The sequence below is a fragment of the Acinonyx jubatus genome, chromosome B3 (genome assembly GCF_027475565.1).
Source record: "Acinonyx jubatus isolate Ajub_Pintada_27869175 chromosome B3, VMU_Ajub_asm_v1.0, whole genome shotgun sequence".
Taxonomy (NCBI): Eukaryota; Metazoa; Chordata; class Mammalia; order Carnivora; family Felidae; genus Acinonyx; species Acinonyx jubatus.
The window spans coordinates 41,387,861-41,401,656 of NC_069386.1; the positions used below are offsets into that span (position 1 = coordinate 41,387,861).

Consider the following 13,796-nt stretch of genomic DNA (forward strand, 5'->3'; position numbering starts at 1 on the left):
AACAAAGGATAAAAACCTTTTGATCATCCCAATAGATATAGAAAAAGCATCGGACAAAATTCAATACCCCTTGATAATAAAAACTCTCAACAAAGTAGGTATAGAGGGTATATACCTGAACATAATAAAACCCACATGATAATCCCACAGCTAACATCATTCTCAATAGTGAAAAGCTCAGAGCTTCTCTTCTAAGATTAGGAACAAGATAAAGATCCCCACACTTGCCATTTTTATTCAACGGAATATTGGAAGCCCTAGCCAAAGCAATCAGGCAATTCAGAGAAATAAAAGGAATCCAAACTTGAAAGGAAAAAGTCAAACCGTCACTATGTGCAGATGACATATTGTATACAGAAAACCCTCAAGACTCCATCTAAAACTGTCAGAAGTCATCAATGAATTCAGTAAAGTTGCAGGATACAAAAACAATACAGAAAAATCTGTTATATTTCCCTAATACGGAACCATCAGAGAGAAATTAAGAAAACAATCCCATTTATACAACTGCATTGAAAAGAATACAAGACCTAGGAATACATTTAACCAAGGAGGTCAGACACCTGTGTATAGAAAAACTACAAGACATTAAAGAAAGAAGTTGAAGAAGGCACAAATAAATGGAAAGATTCTCCATGTTTACAGATTGGAATAATCAATGTTAAAACGTCCATACTAGTCAAAGCTATCTACAGATTCAACACAATCCCTATTCAAATTCCAATGGCATTTTTCACAGAAATACAACAAACAATCCTAAAATTTCTACAGAGCCACAAATGACCCTGAATGGACAAAGCAATCTTGAGAAAGAAGAACAAAGTTGGAAGTATCATACTCCCTGATTTAAAACTATACTTCAAAGTTACAGTAGTCAAAACATTATGGTACTGGCATAAAAACAGACACATGGATCAAAGGAACAGGCAGTCAAAGAATAAACCCAAGCATACAGTCAATTAATTTACGACAAAGGAGCCAAGAACATACAATGGAGAACGAACAGTCTCTTGAATAAATGATGTTGGGAAAATTGGACAGCTACATGCAAAAAATTTAAATGGGACCACTGTGTTACAGCATACACAAAATTTAAAAAGGATTAAATACTTGAATGTAAGAAGTGAAACCATGAAACTCCTAAAGAAAACATAGGCAGTAAGCTTGACATAAGTCCTGGTAATGAACTTCAGAATCTGACATCAAAAATGAAAGAACAAAAGCAAAAATGAACAAGTGAGACTACAGAAAACTAAAAAGCTTCTGCACAGCAAAGAAACCATCAGCAAAATAAAAAGCAGCCTACTGAATAAAGCATTTGCAAATCACATATTGGATAAGGGTTTAATACCTAAGATATGTAAATAAAACATACAACTCAATAGCAGAAGAACAATCTAATGATAAAAATAAGCTAAAGATCTGAATGGACATTTTCCCAAAGAAGACAAACAGATGGGCCACAGGTACATGACAAGATGCTCAAAGTCATTACCTATCAGGAAAATCAAAACCACTATGAGATACCATCTCGCACCTGCTGGCATGGCTATTATCAAAAAGACAAGAAAGAACAAGTGTTGGTGAGAATGTTGAGAAAAGGGGGCCCTCTTGCAGTACTGGTGGGAATGTAAATTGGTGTAGCCACTAGGGCAAACAGCAGGGAGTTTCCTCAAAATATTACAAATAGAACTATCATGTAATCCAGCAATTTCACTTCTGGGTATGTATCTGAAGAAAACAAAAATTCCAACTCAAAAAGACATGTACCTCCAGGTTCACTGCAGCATTATTTACAGTAGCCAAGCATTGGAAACAACCTAAATATCCACTGACGGACGAATGGATAAAGAAAATATGGGACCTGTCATCCAGTGGGATATTATTCAGCCAGAAAAAGAATAAAATCTTGCCATTTGCGACAACATGGATAGACCTCAAAGGTCTAAGTGAAATAAGTCTGAGGAAGAAATGCCATTTGATCTCTCATATGTGGAACCTAAAATAGAATTTAAAAAGCCAAGGGGTGCCTGGGTGGCTCATTTGGTTAAATGTCTGACTTTAGCTCAGGGCATGATCTCACGGTCCGGTCTGTTGGTTCAAGCCCTGTATTGGACTCTGTGCTGACACCTCAGAGCCTGGAGCCTGTTTCAGATTCTGTGTCTCCCTCTCTCTCACTCTGCCCCTCCCTCCCTCCCTCCCTCTCTCTCTCTCTCAAAAATAAAAAAAAAAAAAACACATTAAAAAAAAAAAGGCAAGCTTGCAGAGACAGAGAACAGATTGGTAGTTGCCAGAGGCAGGGGACGGGAGTTAGGAGAAATGGGTGAAGTCTTTTGTTTGTTTACACACATTGAATAAAAATTAAAACAAAACAAAACCCAACCAACCAACCTCACAGAAAAAGGGATCAGATTCCTGGTGGGAATGAAGTTGTGTTTTACAAAGGTGGTTAAAAGGCATAAACTTCCAGTTACAAAGTAAGTACTAGGGATATAGCGTTCATCCATATTATACAGCAGGGTTAAGAGTAAATCTTAAGAGCTCTTACCACCAGGAAATATATATATATATACATTTCTTATCTACATGAGATGGTGGACTGTAACTAAACTTCTTGTGGTAATCATTTTATAATACACAAGACAGATAAATCATCATCCGGTACAGCCTAAACTTAGTGCCTTTGTCAATTGCATCTCAAAACCAGGGGGAGAAGAGTACAATACAAAAACACTTAATTTCCTCTCTGGGACTCAACGCAGCTGATGGGTTAACAACACAGTTTTGGTGTCAACATCACAGGCTAAATACCAGTGAATATCATTCACTGGCTAAACAACTTTTTTTTTTTTAATGTTTATTTTTGAGACAGAGAGAGACAGAGCATGAACGGGGGAGGGTCAGAGAGAGAGGGAGACACAGAATCTGAAGCAGGCTCCAGGCTCCGAGCTGTCAGCACAGAGCCCGACGCGGGGCTAGAACTCACGGACTGTGAGATCATGACCTGAGCTGAAGTCGGACGCTTAACCGACTGAGCCACCCAGGTGCCCCACAACTTTTTTTTTTAAATGTTTCTTTATTTTTGACAGAGAGAGAGAGAGAGAGAGAGAGAGAGAGAGAGAGCGAGAGCGAGCATGAGTGGGGGAGGGGCAGAGAGAGAGAGGGAGACACAGAATCCGAAGCAGGCTCCAGGCTCTGAGCTGTCAGCACAGAGCCCAACGTGGGGCTTGAACTCACAGACCTTGAGATCATGACCTGATCCAAAGTTGGACGCTCAGCTGACGGAGCCACCCAGGTACGCCGGCTGGCTAAACAACTTTGGGCAAGCTGTTTCACCTTGGTTTCCTCATCTGTAAAATGGGGATATTATTTCTTGCCTATAAGGCTTGTTGGGAGGAATAAGGAGGGAGGACGTATGTAAACTGTCTAGCATGACACATGATCACATACTAGGTGATCAGCAGGGAGATACTTTTAATAGGATTACGTTTGTGGAACCAGAAAGAAGTTTAGGCTCCTGTGAAAGGTGTGATCATTTGTGCCCTGCTCTGATAAGGTTTTCTGTAGAACAGCCTTCTGCTAACACTCGATATTCCTTCCTCTGGCTGCCTATCGATGAGAAATTCTTCATGGTCGACTCTACTGAGGCTAGAGCCCAGAGCAGACCTGCGTGTGTCACCTCTCCACCCCAACACTCCCTTGAGCTATCACCTGTCACTAAATAATAATTCCAGTGACCTGAGAGTCCAGCAAGTTGGCTGTGTTCCCTCCAGTGCCTTTCAAGTCAGAAACCCTTCACTGCCACCTGCCACCCATCACCCCTTCTAGAAAACCCTCGCTATTCCTAGACACACTTTCCTATAACACAAAGCTAACCCCACACCCTTGCGTACAATTCTCCCCTGCTGTCAAGGGAAGCTGAGTTCCTCCCACGACCAGACCAGTTCCACTTCTGTGGCTTCCTGCCACATTCTTGTCACATCGGCCAGCTCCTCACTTCCCCCGCCTCTCATGCAGTGGGTCTGCCCCCTGCCTCCTGTGCCTCCCCTCCCCATTCTCCAGCCACTAACTTGCTCATCCTGCAGAAGCCAGCTCAAAGTCTCAGCTGTCCTCGTCCAGAGACACGAGCATGCTGTCCCTGGCTTCGGGGCAGCTCATTCAGCACAGGTTAAAACAGCACGCGTCCAGCCAGTGACCAGAGGCTCTGAGTTGAGAGACAGTCTGGAGCTGTCGTATTAATCTTTCTGTGCCCACACACGCACCACCCTTGACTATGACTGGCTCATAGAAGAGTCTGCAAAGTTTCGTGAATGCATTTTCTAAAAATACAATGGCCGGGACAGAGGAGTTATAGCAACACTGAGAGACACAGAGCTCGTATGCTCTCTTCCTTCTGTGCTGCTCACATCTTAGGAGAGGTGGTGGACACAACCCAGCATGCGGGACAGAGGGCCCACTTCCCGAGCACCGGCCACATCCCAAGACTAGCCCACAAGGAATAGCTTCTCTTCCTCATTTGCCTGATTCTCCTTCCTGGAGTTAAATGCCACTATGTCCCACCAGGAACAGAGATGGCCTGAGAATCAAGCATCTAGTTTCCAGAAAGAACTGAGGACAGGTGACAAAGGCCAAGACGAGTGATCATGAGAACAAGAGGGATGTTCTCAGCCAGATTCAAAGAGTACGGAAACAGTGTCCCGCCTGTTACAAAAGCTGTGTGAGTTTACTGAGCAGCTACTAGTTCCTAGGGGACAAGGACACGAAGATGAGCAAGTGAAGCCTCTTGCGGCTGGTGGGAAGTTACAGACACAACCAGGACATGTAAGAAAGACACACCAGGTGGAGATGGGGGGCCAGAGCACGTAGCAAGAAAGCACCAAAAAGGCTGGTTTAGTCTGAACAGCTGATCCTCTGACTCTGAGCCTCCTCCGGGCAGGAGGTGGCAGGGACCCTCTGCTGGGAGAAGCAGTAAGACAGAGAACAGCTCAGGAAGATCATGTTGCTTGGACCTCTGCCTCCCTGAGTTCATGTGCCAATTCCAAGGTCTTCAACAAGGGAACCCGGCCAGAGTAACTTCGACAACAAGGCAGGGCTTTGAAAGGAGGGAGAATGCCTTCCTCCGGCTGAGAGATTTATTTCCTCATCCTGTGGAGTCCAAGGAGGCCTGGGTAGTCCTGTGGGCTGCAGGAGACGGCCAGGCATTGCTTGGCTTCGGCTGGCAGCCCTGTACAGAAAAGCATCTGTACCGGCAGCTGCCAGGTGAGGGGTCCCCCACCCGGCCCTTGAGTCCTGTGGCCAGGCTGCTTAACAGTGCAGAGCTCTGTGTCCTGGGGACCCAAGAGAAGGAGAGGGAGAAGCCAGCAAAGCACAGATGCTTCGGCCTGCAAAACAGCTGTCCTGAAAAAAGACTCTTAAGAAATGAGCAAAGCAGAAGAGTGTACTTTGGGGCCATCAGGGAGCCACGGGAACGAAGGGATGCGGAGAACCGGCTTCGTCGAGCAGGGTAAATTTCGTGGGAGGAGGGTGTCGGAAGGCAGCTTACAGAGGACAGCAAGTATCTGTGACACGTTGGGTTGTGTGTCTGGCGTGATGCCAAGCAAGCACCTTCACGCTTATCACTGCATTTCATTTTCACAACCCTGTGGGTCAGGAATTGTATTTCTCTGTGCTCATTCTGCAGGTGAGGGTACAGAGGCTCAGAAAGGTGAGATAACTTAGCTGAGACCCTGGAGCCCCACTCGCTACACCATGGAGTTCTCTCCACAAACAGCCGCTGCTAGACTCTAAAAAGATCACGCAGGATCTTGCTCTTTCAACCAAGGTGCCGTGCGACTTTGGGTGCGGTGCTCAACCCTTGCACACCTCAGTCTCTTCTGGGAGGAAGGAGGAAACCCAAAGAGAGCTTCAGGCCCTTCTTACTGAGTCCCCAGCACCTGGGAGCCTCCCTGAGAAGGAAGCCCAGGGGATGAGTGTCAAAAGGGGGCTCCTGGTACTCATGTGACTGTGATGTGGTCTGTCCAGTCTACCTACAAGAAAATCCATCAAGGAGGTGCACTGCTGGGGCCCTGACTTTCATGGGACAGTACGTCCCATGTTCGGAATTTCTCAGGGCTATGGATTACCCCGGCCCCCTTATGTGTCCCATCCTGGGGAATCCCTGCATGTGGGGGAAGACCAGACCTGACTGGATCCTTTTTGGCATAGCGTCCCGCTTATGTCACTGGTCACGGTGGACCATCGAGGGTGGGTGTGGGTGACCGTGGCCATGTCTGACCTGAGGGCTGCTCCTTACCTTCTCTGTGACTGCACGGGCACACTCGATGAGCTCCCTCTTGGTGTAGCTGTCCGTGGGGCACACCTGGAGGGCCCCCGCCTTCTGCACCAGGAAGATGCAGCCGTGGCCCAGGTCCTGCACACGTGTGCGAATCTGGAAGCCGATCTGCGGAGGCAAGCCCGGGGTGGGGAAAGAGAAGCATGAGGGATTCTGCCATCGAGGTCTCCCCTACGTGGAAAATTTCTCCTACGTCCTATGGGAGCCTGGCTAGGAAAATTCCACTGCTGTTAGGAGTCTGTGCTTGGTGGAGTATGGAATTTCATTGATTTTACTTCCCCTTTTAGAGACTGTAAAATGCCTACGGTCCCCAGGAAGCAGGCCTACACCTCATCCTGCTAGCCTAATGGCTTTCTGATATTTGTTCCCTTTTCCAGTGAACTGCCAACTCATATCTGAGCCACCTGATAGGGATGTTCATTAGATGAACTCTGTGGGGGTAATTATTAGCCATTCAAGCACTTATTGAGCCCCTACTGTGTGTCAGGGCCTCTTCTAAGCAGGTATTGCATTTGCTTTCATTTATTCCACACAACAGTCCTAAAAAATAATTAGAAGTTCAAAATATACAGCTTTAGTAAGAAGCATAAAGCTTGCAGATTCTTGCAACATCGGGATGTTTCCAATCAGAATGCCCCCTTCCTCAGCTATATCCACACTGGGCCCAGGCTGCCTATCAGGCAAGGTTGAGGTTTCCTTAAAAAGGTATATTTTCAGAGCTAAAGGCTCGGCAGGCACGCATTCTTTTAGTGACCTCTGGGTCATGTGATTATAAAAGGTACTTGGCCTAAAAGAACCCAAACGAGCTCCACTTTGGATAAGCTGCCAGCTGTCTCTTTATAGGGTAATAAATTCCACCACCCAAAGTGTGCATTCCTCTGGCGATTTCACATCAATTTTCATTTGGGTCTGATCAATACAGCTGCCATAAATAATCTGCCCTCCAGCCGAAGTAAGCAACTAAAAACAAAAAACCGTAAGCTCTCGTGAACAAGCATTATTTCCAAGACTCCACGATAGCAAGAAGCCATGGCTTCTCCTTCCAGCTATTCTACCAAGAATAGCTACTAAGATCTCTGGTGTCTCGAGTAAAAGCTGGGAGATCTGGACCACCTGGGTGCTACCTTCCAGCATCGTCCTATTAGGAAGGGGGGCTTTGGGCAGTCAAGGGGGCTGCAAATGTTAACTCTGTTATTGAAACACATAATGCTTTTGGGAAGATAGGTAATTCCCTTAACCTTTTAAGGCCGAAAGCATGTTTAAATCCATTTAATAGAAAATTGTCCTGATCCAGAAAGTGGAACTTTGGCTCTTTTGGGGATGCTGCGAAAGCTTCACGATCAGGCAGGCCGGGTTTCTTATGGACCATCTCCAGTCCGATTCAACCCACTCAGCAGAAATACCCCTGAAATGTAGCTGTTTGCTGTTGGTTTAAACATGAGGCCCAGCTGAAGTAGGAAGATGCCCCATGAAAGCTGAAAACTCAGCCTGGCTCTCGAGGCTTTTTCAGATCCGTGTACTTTAACCGGAAACACTTGAGGCTCAGCACTAATCCATAGGCAAGAGCTCTGTGTCAAGGATGCCTACAGAGCTCTAAATGACAGGTGCTGCTGGGAAAGCACAAATGGAGGAAGAAACATATGATTTCAAAATAAAAACGACTTCACTAGTCAGACCTCAATGACAGATGAAGAGACTGTGCAGAGACTGTGAAGAGAAGTGATCAGAGCCACCCTCTGCCCCCTACCCCACACCCAAACCTCTCATGGAAAGTCAACATGTAAAATTGATATCATCTGTTATTAAGTATACCTTTCCTATAGGAGTCAAAACTTCTATCTTTGACTCAATAAAAAGTCAACAATAAGGCTAAATGAGCCAAAGTTTAAATGTCAGACTCTGAAGGCCAGATATAGATAGCCTTGGCCACCAACTCATTTCTGTATTTTGATTTGGCTGCAGTGTTGAGAAAATCCTGTTTTGTGCATAAGGCAAACAGGAGTGATTTTCCCCGTAGTCCCCTAAACCATAGCAGGCAGAGACTTGCCTCAGCCTGACATCTGCACAAGCAACCCAGCAGCCCACGGTAAGGCGCTGGTGGCCCTCAATGGGTTACCATTTGGCCCAGAGTATGTTCAAAAATACACACAGGTTTTCCTAATAGTTTTAAAAATAGCTGAATTATGTTTAAAAAGTGAGCCTTGAGTCAAACATGCAGGACTTTCAGAGCGCCTCCCGGGGTCAGAGCTCTTAAGAGTGAGGTGGGTGACCTCGGTGCTAGGAAGGACCAGGCCCAGAAAGAACATTCTCCGTGCTCTGCTCCTACTCTCTCCTTGGAACCACGCCTGAGCTTCCGGTCTGCACAGTGGCGGGCACCAGGGCCAGCAGAGGTCTCTTAAATCACTCTCAAATCACCCTCGAGGTATGAGGGAGAAGGGACCTGCTCCTGCACTGTGTCGAGCCTGAAACCTATGGGCGGGCAGGACACTCACATGCTCCCTCTGCACCCCTGCAAGAGGCCATGCTATGAAAAGCACCCCAACGTCCCGACGCTCAGCCTCTTCCTTGGAGGGGACATCGTGCACGTAGCAAAGGATCCTGTAAAGACGACTGTGGAGCTGGGACACTGATCATTAGTGATGAGATTCCAGTTAGGAAGCCCCGATGAAGACCAGCACCAGAAAGCAAAAGGATGCACCTAAAATAAGGCCACAGGTGTACAAGCCCGTGGGGTTCCTGGCCAATCCAGCCCTCAGTCTGGGTATCACGTCTGTGCCAGGTCACATGACTGCCTTCTTGGTTGCCATGCAATCCTCCTATATACTTGGCCGCACGGCCTTATGTGGACAGCATGCAGGAGGACGGAGGGTCACAAAGGACATGCTGAAATAGGGTTTGTGCACGTCCATAGGCCGAGGGCTGAACGCAACAAGAAGGGGAGGCATCCCAGGATGCCAGCCCCACTCCTGGCCCTTGGCCCATGAGGGCAGCATGGGCAGCAGAAAGGCCCATGGACCCTGCTTCTGGCCGGCCCTCTCATGGACATCAACTCCCTGGGTGAGCCAGCTAACCTCCCAGGCCTCTGGTCCCTCACCTGTGAAATGGGACAGAAGCTGCCCTACTTCCCGGGGCTGACACACCACCAAGTCAAAGATATGTGTGTGAAAACATCTCCAAGTAGAAAGTGCCACGTGAATGTTCACTGCTGTGATAAGAGGAAGCTCGGTGAGGGGCAAAGAGCAAAGGCTGTGATGCCCTGGGTTTGAATCCCGGCATTTCCATGCATTATGTACTTACTTGAAACTTCACTTATTCCAAAAAGTTATTTCAAGTGGCTTCCACACTAACTCCTGTAGCTATGTGGTCTTGGACAATGTAAGCTCCCTGAACCTCAGCTAACCTGTGAAATGGGGAAGAACAAAGGACTGTGCAGTTGTGACGGTAAATGAGCTGCAGCCGTCACGGGTGTGACGTGTGGTATGGACCCGATGAACGCCTCTCATTGTATTCTTTTCTACGTGGGACAGTCAGAGCAAGCGTTTACATAAAAGGGGATGACAGAAGCAACATACTCTATTGCAGTGTCCCAGAACATCCTGTACTGCTGGAGGAACATCCGAGAAAGGGAATGTGTTTTGAAGACTGTATTCAAAAAACATAAGGGCTTTAAAAACGTTAACTTGTCAAAGCAACACTGCAATTCTCAGCAAACAGGACCAGTCCCCAGGGTGATCCGCCTTACCACCAGGGTGTGTTATAAAGGAATATTGCTCAGAGACATCCAACTTGGGGTTTTAAGTTGGCAACTTTAGTCAAAGCGTTACTCGAACGGCAAGAAAAGCCTTCAATTCCCTTCTTGCCCAAATAAAATGGGCATTGTCTGCTGGTTTTATGCCTTGGGGGAAATTGGAAGTCTGGTCTTTATGAAATTTTGGATCAAATTTCAAGTGGAGGGGGGGTCTCAGAAATACAGATCATCTTCTTTACTACATAAAACTAAACAAAACGTACAGATTTTTCTCAGGCTTCCAAAACCATCACATCTGAAATCAGGTCACATAATTGCCTGGGAGAGCTTGGGAACACTGAAGAGGCAACAAATGGCTATCATGACAGGCTTTACAAATTTCTCCTTCAAAGGAGAAATCAAAAGTGTACAACAGAAGCAAAGAATCACTTCCCACCTATAGAAACTGTGTCCTGGAGTGGAAAGTTTTAGAGAATTCTAGAACAGACACTCGTCTCATTTTTTGGGAAAAGGCTGTGGTTCTTGCCACAGGCTCTTGACGAACGTTCCCGCCAGCTTTGGAGACAGGCAGTATTACAGATGGTCCCAGCAGAGTTTTCTCCAGAGACAAAGCTATAGTCACTAGAACCTTCCCCCGGCATTTATATTCAGGACTTGGGGCTCACAGGATCTACATTTCCTTTTTTAAGGAGAGCAGTGATCTTAGATCGTGAAGTTGCCTGAGGGTTTTAGTTTTTCTGAAGAAAGTAGTTTTCACGGTGATGTTAACAGGAGTTGCGTTTCCCATGGAAGCGGCAGCAGATAAAGCTCCTGCTGGATGTTCAGAGGGCAGAATTGGGACCTGTCCAGGAACGGTCACATTCCAGGAAAGCCCAAAGCGCTGACTCGGCACAGCCTACAGGACTGCGGCCGGGGGAATGGCTTCGTATTTGCCCTGGGTATAAATACTTTCACATGCTGTGATGTGGGGCCCTCTTGGATATAAAACTAATTCCACAGTCTTGGAAAAAAAAAACAAAAAACTACATTGCTTTAGGGATCTCCCAACCTTCTCAGTTTTCCCCTAAATATCTGTCTGGCAAATGCACACAAAGAATTTTCCTGAGCAAGCCACTGGTAATTTTATATTCTCTCTGCCCCCTTTTGCTTCAGGTCACACTGCTCTTGTGTCTGGAATGTAAAATATAACTCAAGATGCAATGGTGAAAAGGGAGAACCTTAATGAAAACGTCAGCTGCTACAAACACAGGGCCAGGAACTAAAGTCATTTTGTGCTGTGCTTTTAACGATACCTTTTCTTTCCCGGCTGCTCTGACATTATTTTGTATTTTGCTTCATGCTCTGGGTTGCAGTAAGAAAACCTGCTTGTTTCACACATGGGCCGGGTAGCTGCGAAGAACTCAGATGTGGAAAGGTCTCCACAGATCATGGGCTCTTCACTCAGTAACTCAGGCAGGTCCACATCTGAACCAACCAGACAAATGTAGATTCCGTCTTTAAAGATTTCTGCAAACAGAGATCCGAACCTTCCCCACAGCCTGTTAGTGTTTCAGTCCTACAAAGCCTAACATTGCTTCCTTCTGTCCAAACTGTCCCTTTCTGTAACCCAAGTTCCCTTACATTTATTCAGGAAATTCAAAAGCACGAGTAAAATCAAACGAGTTATAGGAGTCCAGATGATCTTACTAACACAGGGAGCCTATTTAAAAAAAAAAAAAAGATTGGGCAGGGGCCACCTGTGTGGCTCAGTCGGTTAAGCATCGACTTCAGGTCATGATCTCACTGTTCGTGGGTTTCAGCCCTGTGTCGGGCTCTGTGCTGACAGCTCAGAGCCTGGAGCTGGCTTCAGATTCTGGGTCTCCCCCTCTCTCTGATCCTCCCTTGCCTGTGCTGTCTCTCAAAAAATAAACATTAAAAAAGAATTAAAAAAAAAATAACAGGACTGTGTAAAGAATCAACAGAATCCTGACTGGGGTCAAGGTGGGGAGGTCTGATGATTTTTCTTTCTTGGTAGTAACTTAACAGACTCATTACAAACAGAATTATTCATGCTGCAGCCTTAATACTCAACCATACTGAAATCTCAAAATGCAGGCACTGTTAGAAACTTACATCATCCCATGCTAGATATATATGTATGCAAGTACATACATATGATACTCCTATTTACATGCGTTGTTACAACATATGTTAGCAAGTGATTTTGTTTTGGGTCATTCCTGAATTATCTCTGGGAGTCTTTGTAAAGACATACTTAGAAGGGACTCCTAGGAGAAATGACACCAAGTAACCTGGGGACACGGGCTGTCACCACAAAGAGAAAGGTAGATCAGTCACAGCCTTCCATCCTGACAGCACACTTCATTTAGGAATATCATATACAGGATCTGTGCTTCATAAATGGCTATGCTAACTCCCACAGTATGTAGTTACCTTCATCTTCCCAGTGTCCCTATAATCGACTCCACTATTCTTTATTCCAGACTGAGCTTTCAGTCTCTAAGGAGCCGGGCGGTCGCTCGGGAAGGGGCACCTTCTGTGTGCTAACACTGGTATGGGTGCAGCATTCAGGCATGTGAAGCCCCCACCGGCTTGTTTGTTTCCCAGAGGACCACCCGATTACTTGGGGTATCAGAGATGAAAGCAGGTTCTTAGAAAGTGGCCTTTGGGACCAACCTCTCACCAAATTCAGAATCTTACAGGTGCAGGCATTCTAAGGCAAAGTCTGTGTTTGGCCACTAAGGAAAGTGCGTTTAGGGAAGGCAGGTAGGTAATACAGAGGGGTCCAAAGGAGATAATGGGGGGTAGATCTTAGAAAGCCACCAACCATATTTGGACAAGACTTTGTTACACAAAAGCAGGCTACCCGGCCCTTAATCAGAGGCAGTTAACTCCCATACTTGGTTCTTCCAACATCTCTGTGAGCCTTTAGAAACAGGAAAATAATTGCGGGGGATGTGCTAAGCACGGGGATGATGGCAGCATGTGTTCTGCCCTGAGAGCCAGGTGATGGGCTGGAAGGGAGGTGAGCTGGTCGAACACTCTCAGCAGAGGCCGTCTGTCTGAGAACCCGCATCCCCAGATGGACCCAGCTCTCAGCCTGTTGGCATCAGAAAGGACAGTGAGCTCTGAGCACAGCCCAGGGCTACTGGATCTGGACCTGGAGGGCTGGCAGGAGAGTAGTGAAAACTAAGCCTGGTTTCGGCTATCAGGCTGGAATCTTCTAGGGTGGAGCTATGCTATAGAGCATCCCCCGGGCGTGGGTACCAGTGTGCATGTGCTTCTTAAAACAGGGGCTTATGATGGCAGACCTCCTCTGGTTCCGCCGTGGCTGCTGCCATCTGGCCCTGGAGAGCCAGGTGCCCATAGTCACTGGTCATTTGTGAAGCCAGTCCTCCCAACTCCTCCGGGTTAGTAACCGACTTAGTCATCTGGAAAAAGAAAACAAGCAAGACACAAACACACATACACATACAGAGAAAAGCATGAGAACCACGTGTTAATATCACTGGAAGCCAAAGGGGTTCGTTCACTTTTAAGCCCTTGACTTGCGTGGGGGGCTGGGCACCAGAGAGGGCAATTCAAGCGAAGCCCATGCTGCGACGTGCACAACAGGCCAGGGCCCCTCTCAGGCCAGCAGGCCCTGGCCAGGCCAGTGGGCGACATGCTAGGCCCCGGCTGTGCAGCGTGGAGGCCGGGCCCTCACGGGCGTCCACT

At 46.8% G+C, this 13,796-nt stretch overlaps 1 protein-coding gene across 10 annotated transcripts in view; it reads right to left on the reverse strand.

Moving 5' to 3' along the window:
* Positions 1 to 13,796, reverse strand: part of TLN2 (talin 2) — a 433,652-nt gene that overhangs the window by 43,121 nt on the left and 376,735 nt on the right. For 9 of the 10 annotated variants that reach the window (XM_027067412.2, XM_027067413.2, XM_027067408.2 and 6 more), the window contains 2 exons: positions 13,391 to 13,510; positions 6,293 to 6,439 (listed from right to left, as the gene is read on the reverse strand). In XM_027067412.2, coding sequence (XP_026923213.1) covers positions 6,293 to 6,439; positions 13,391 to 13,510 — 267 coding nt within the window. The remainder of the gene's footprint in view (positions 1 to 6,292; positions 6,440 to 13,390; positions 13,511 to 13,796) is intronic. The other variant, XM_027067414.2, reaches the window with a different exon arrangement.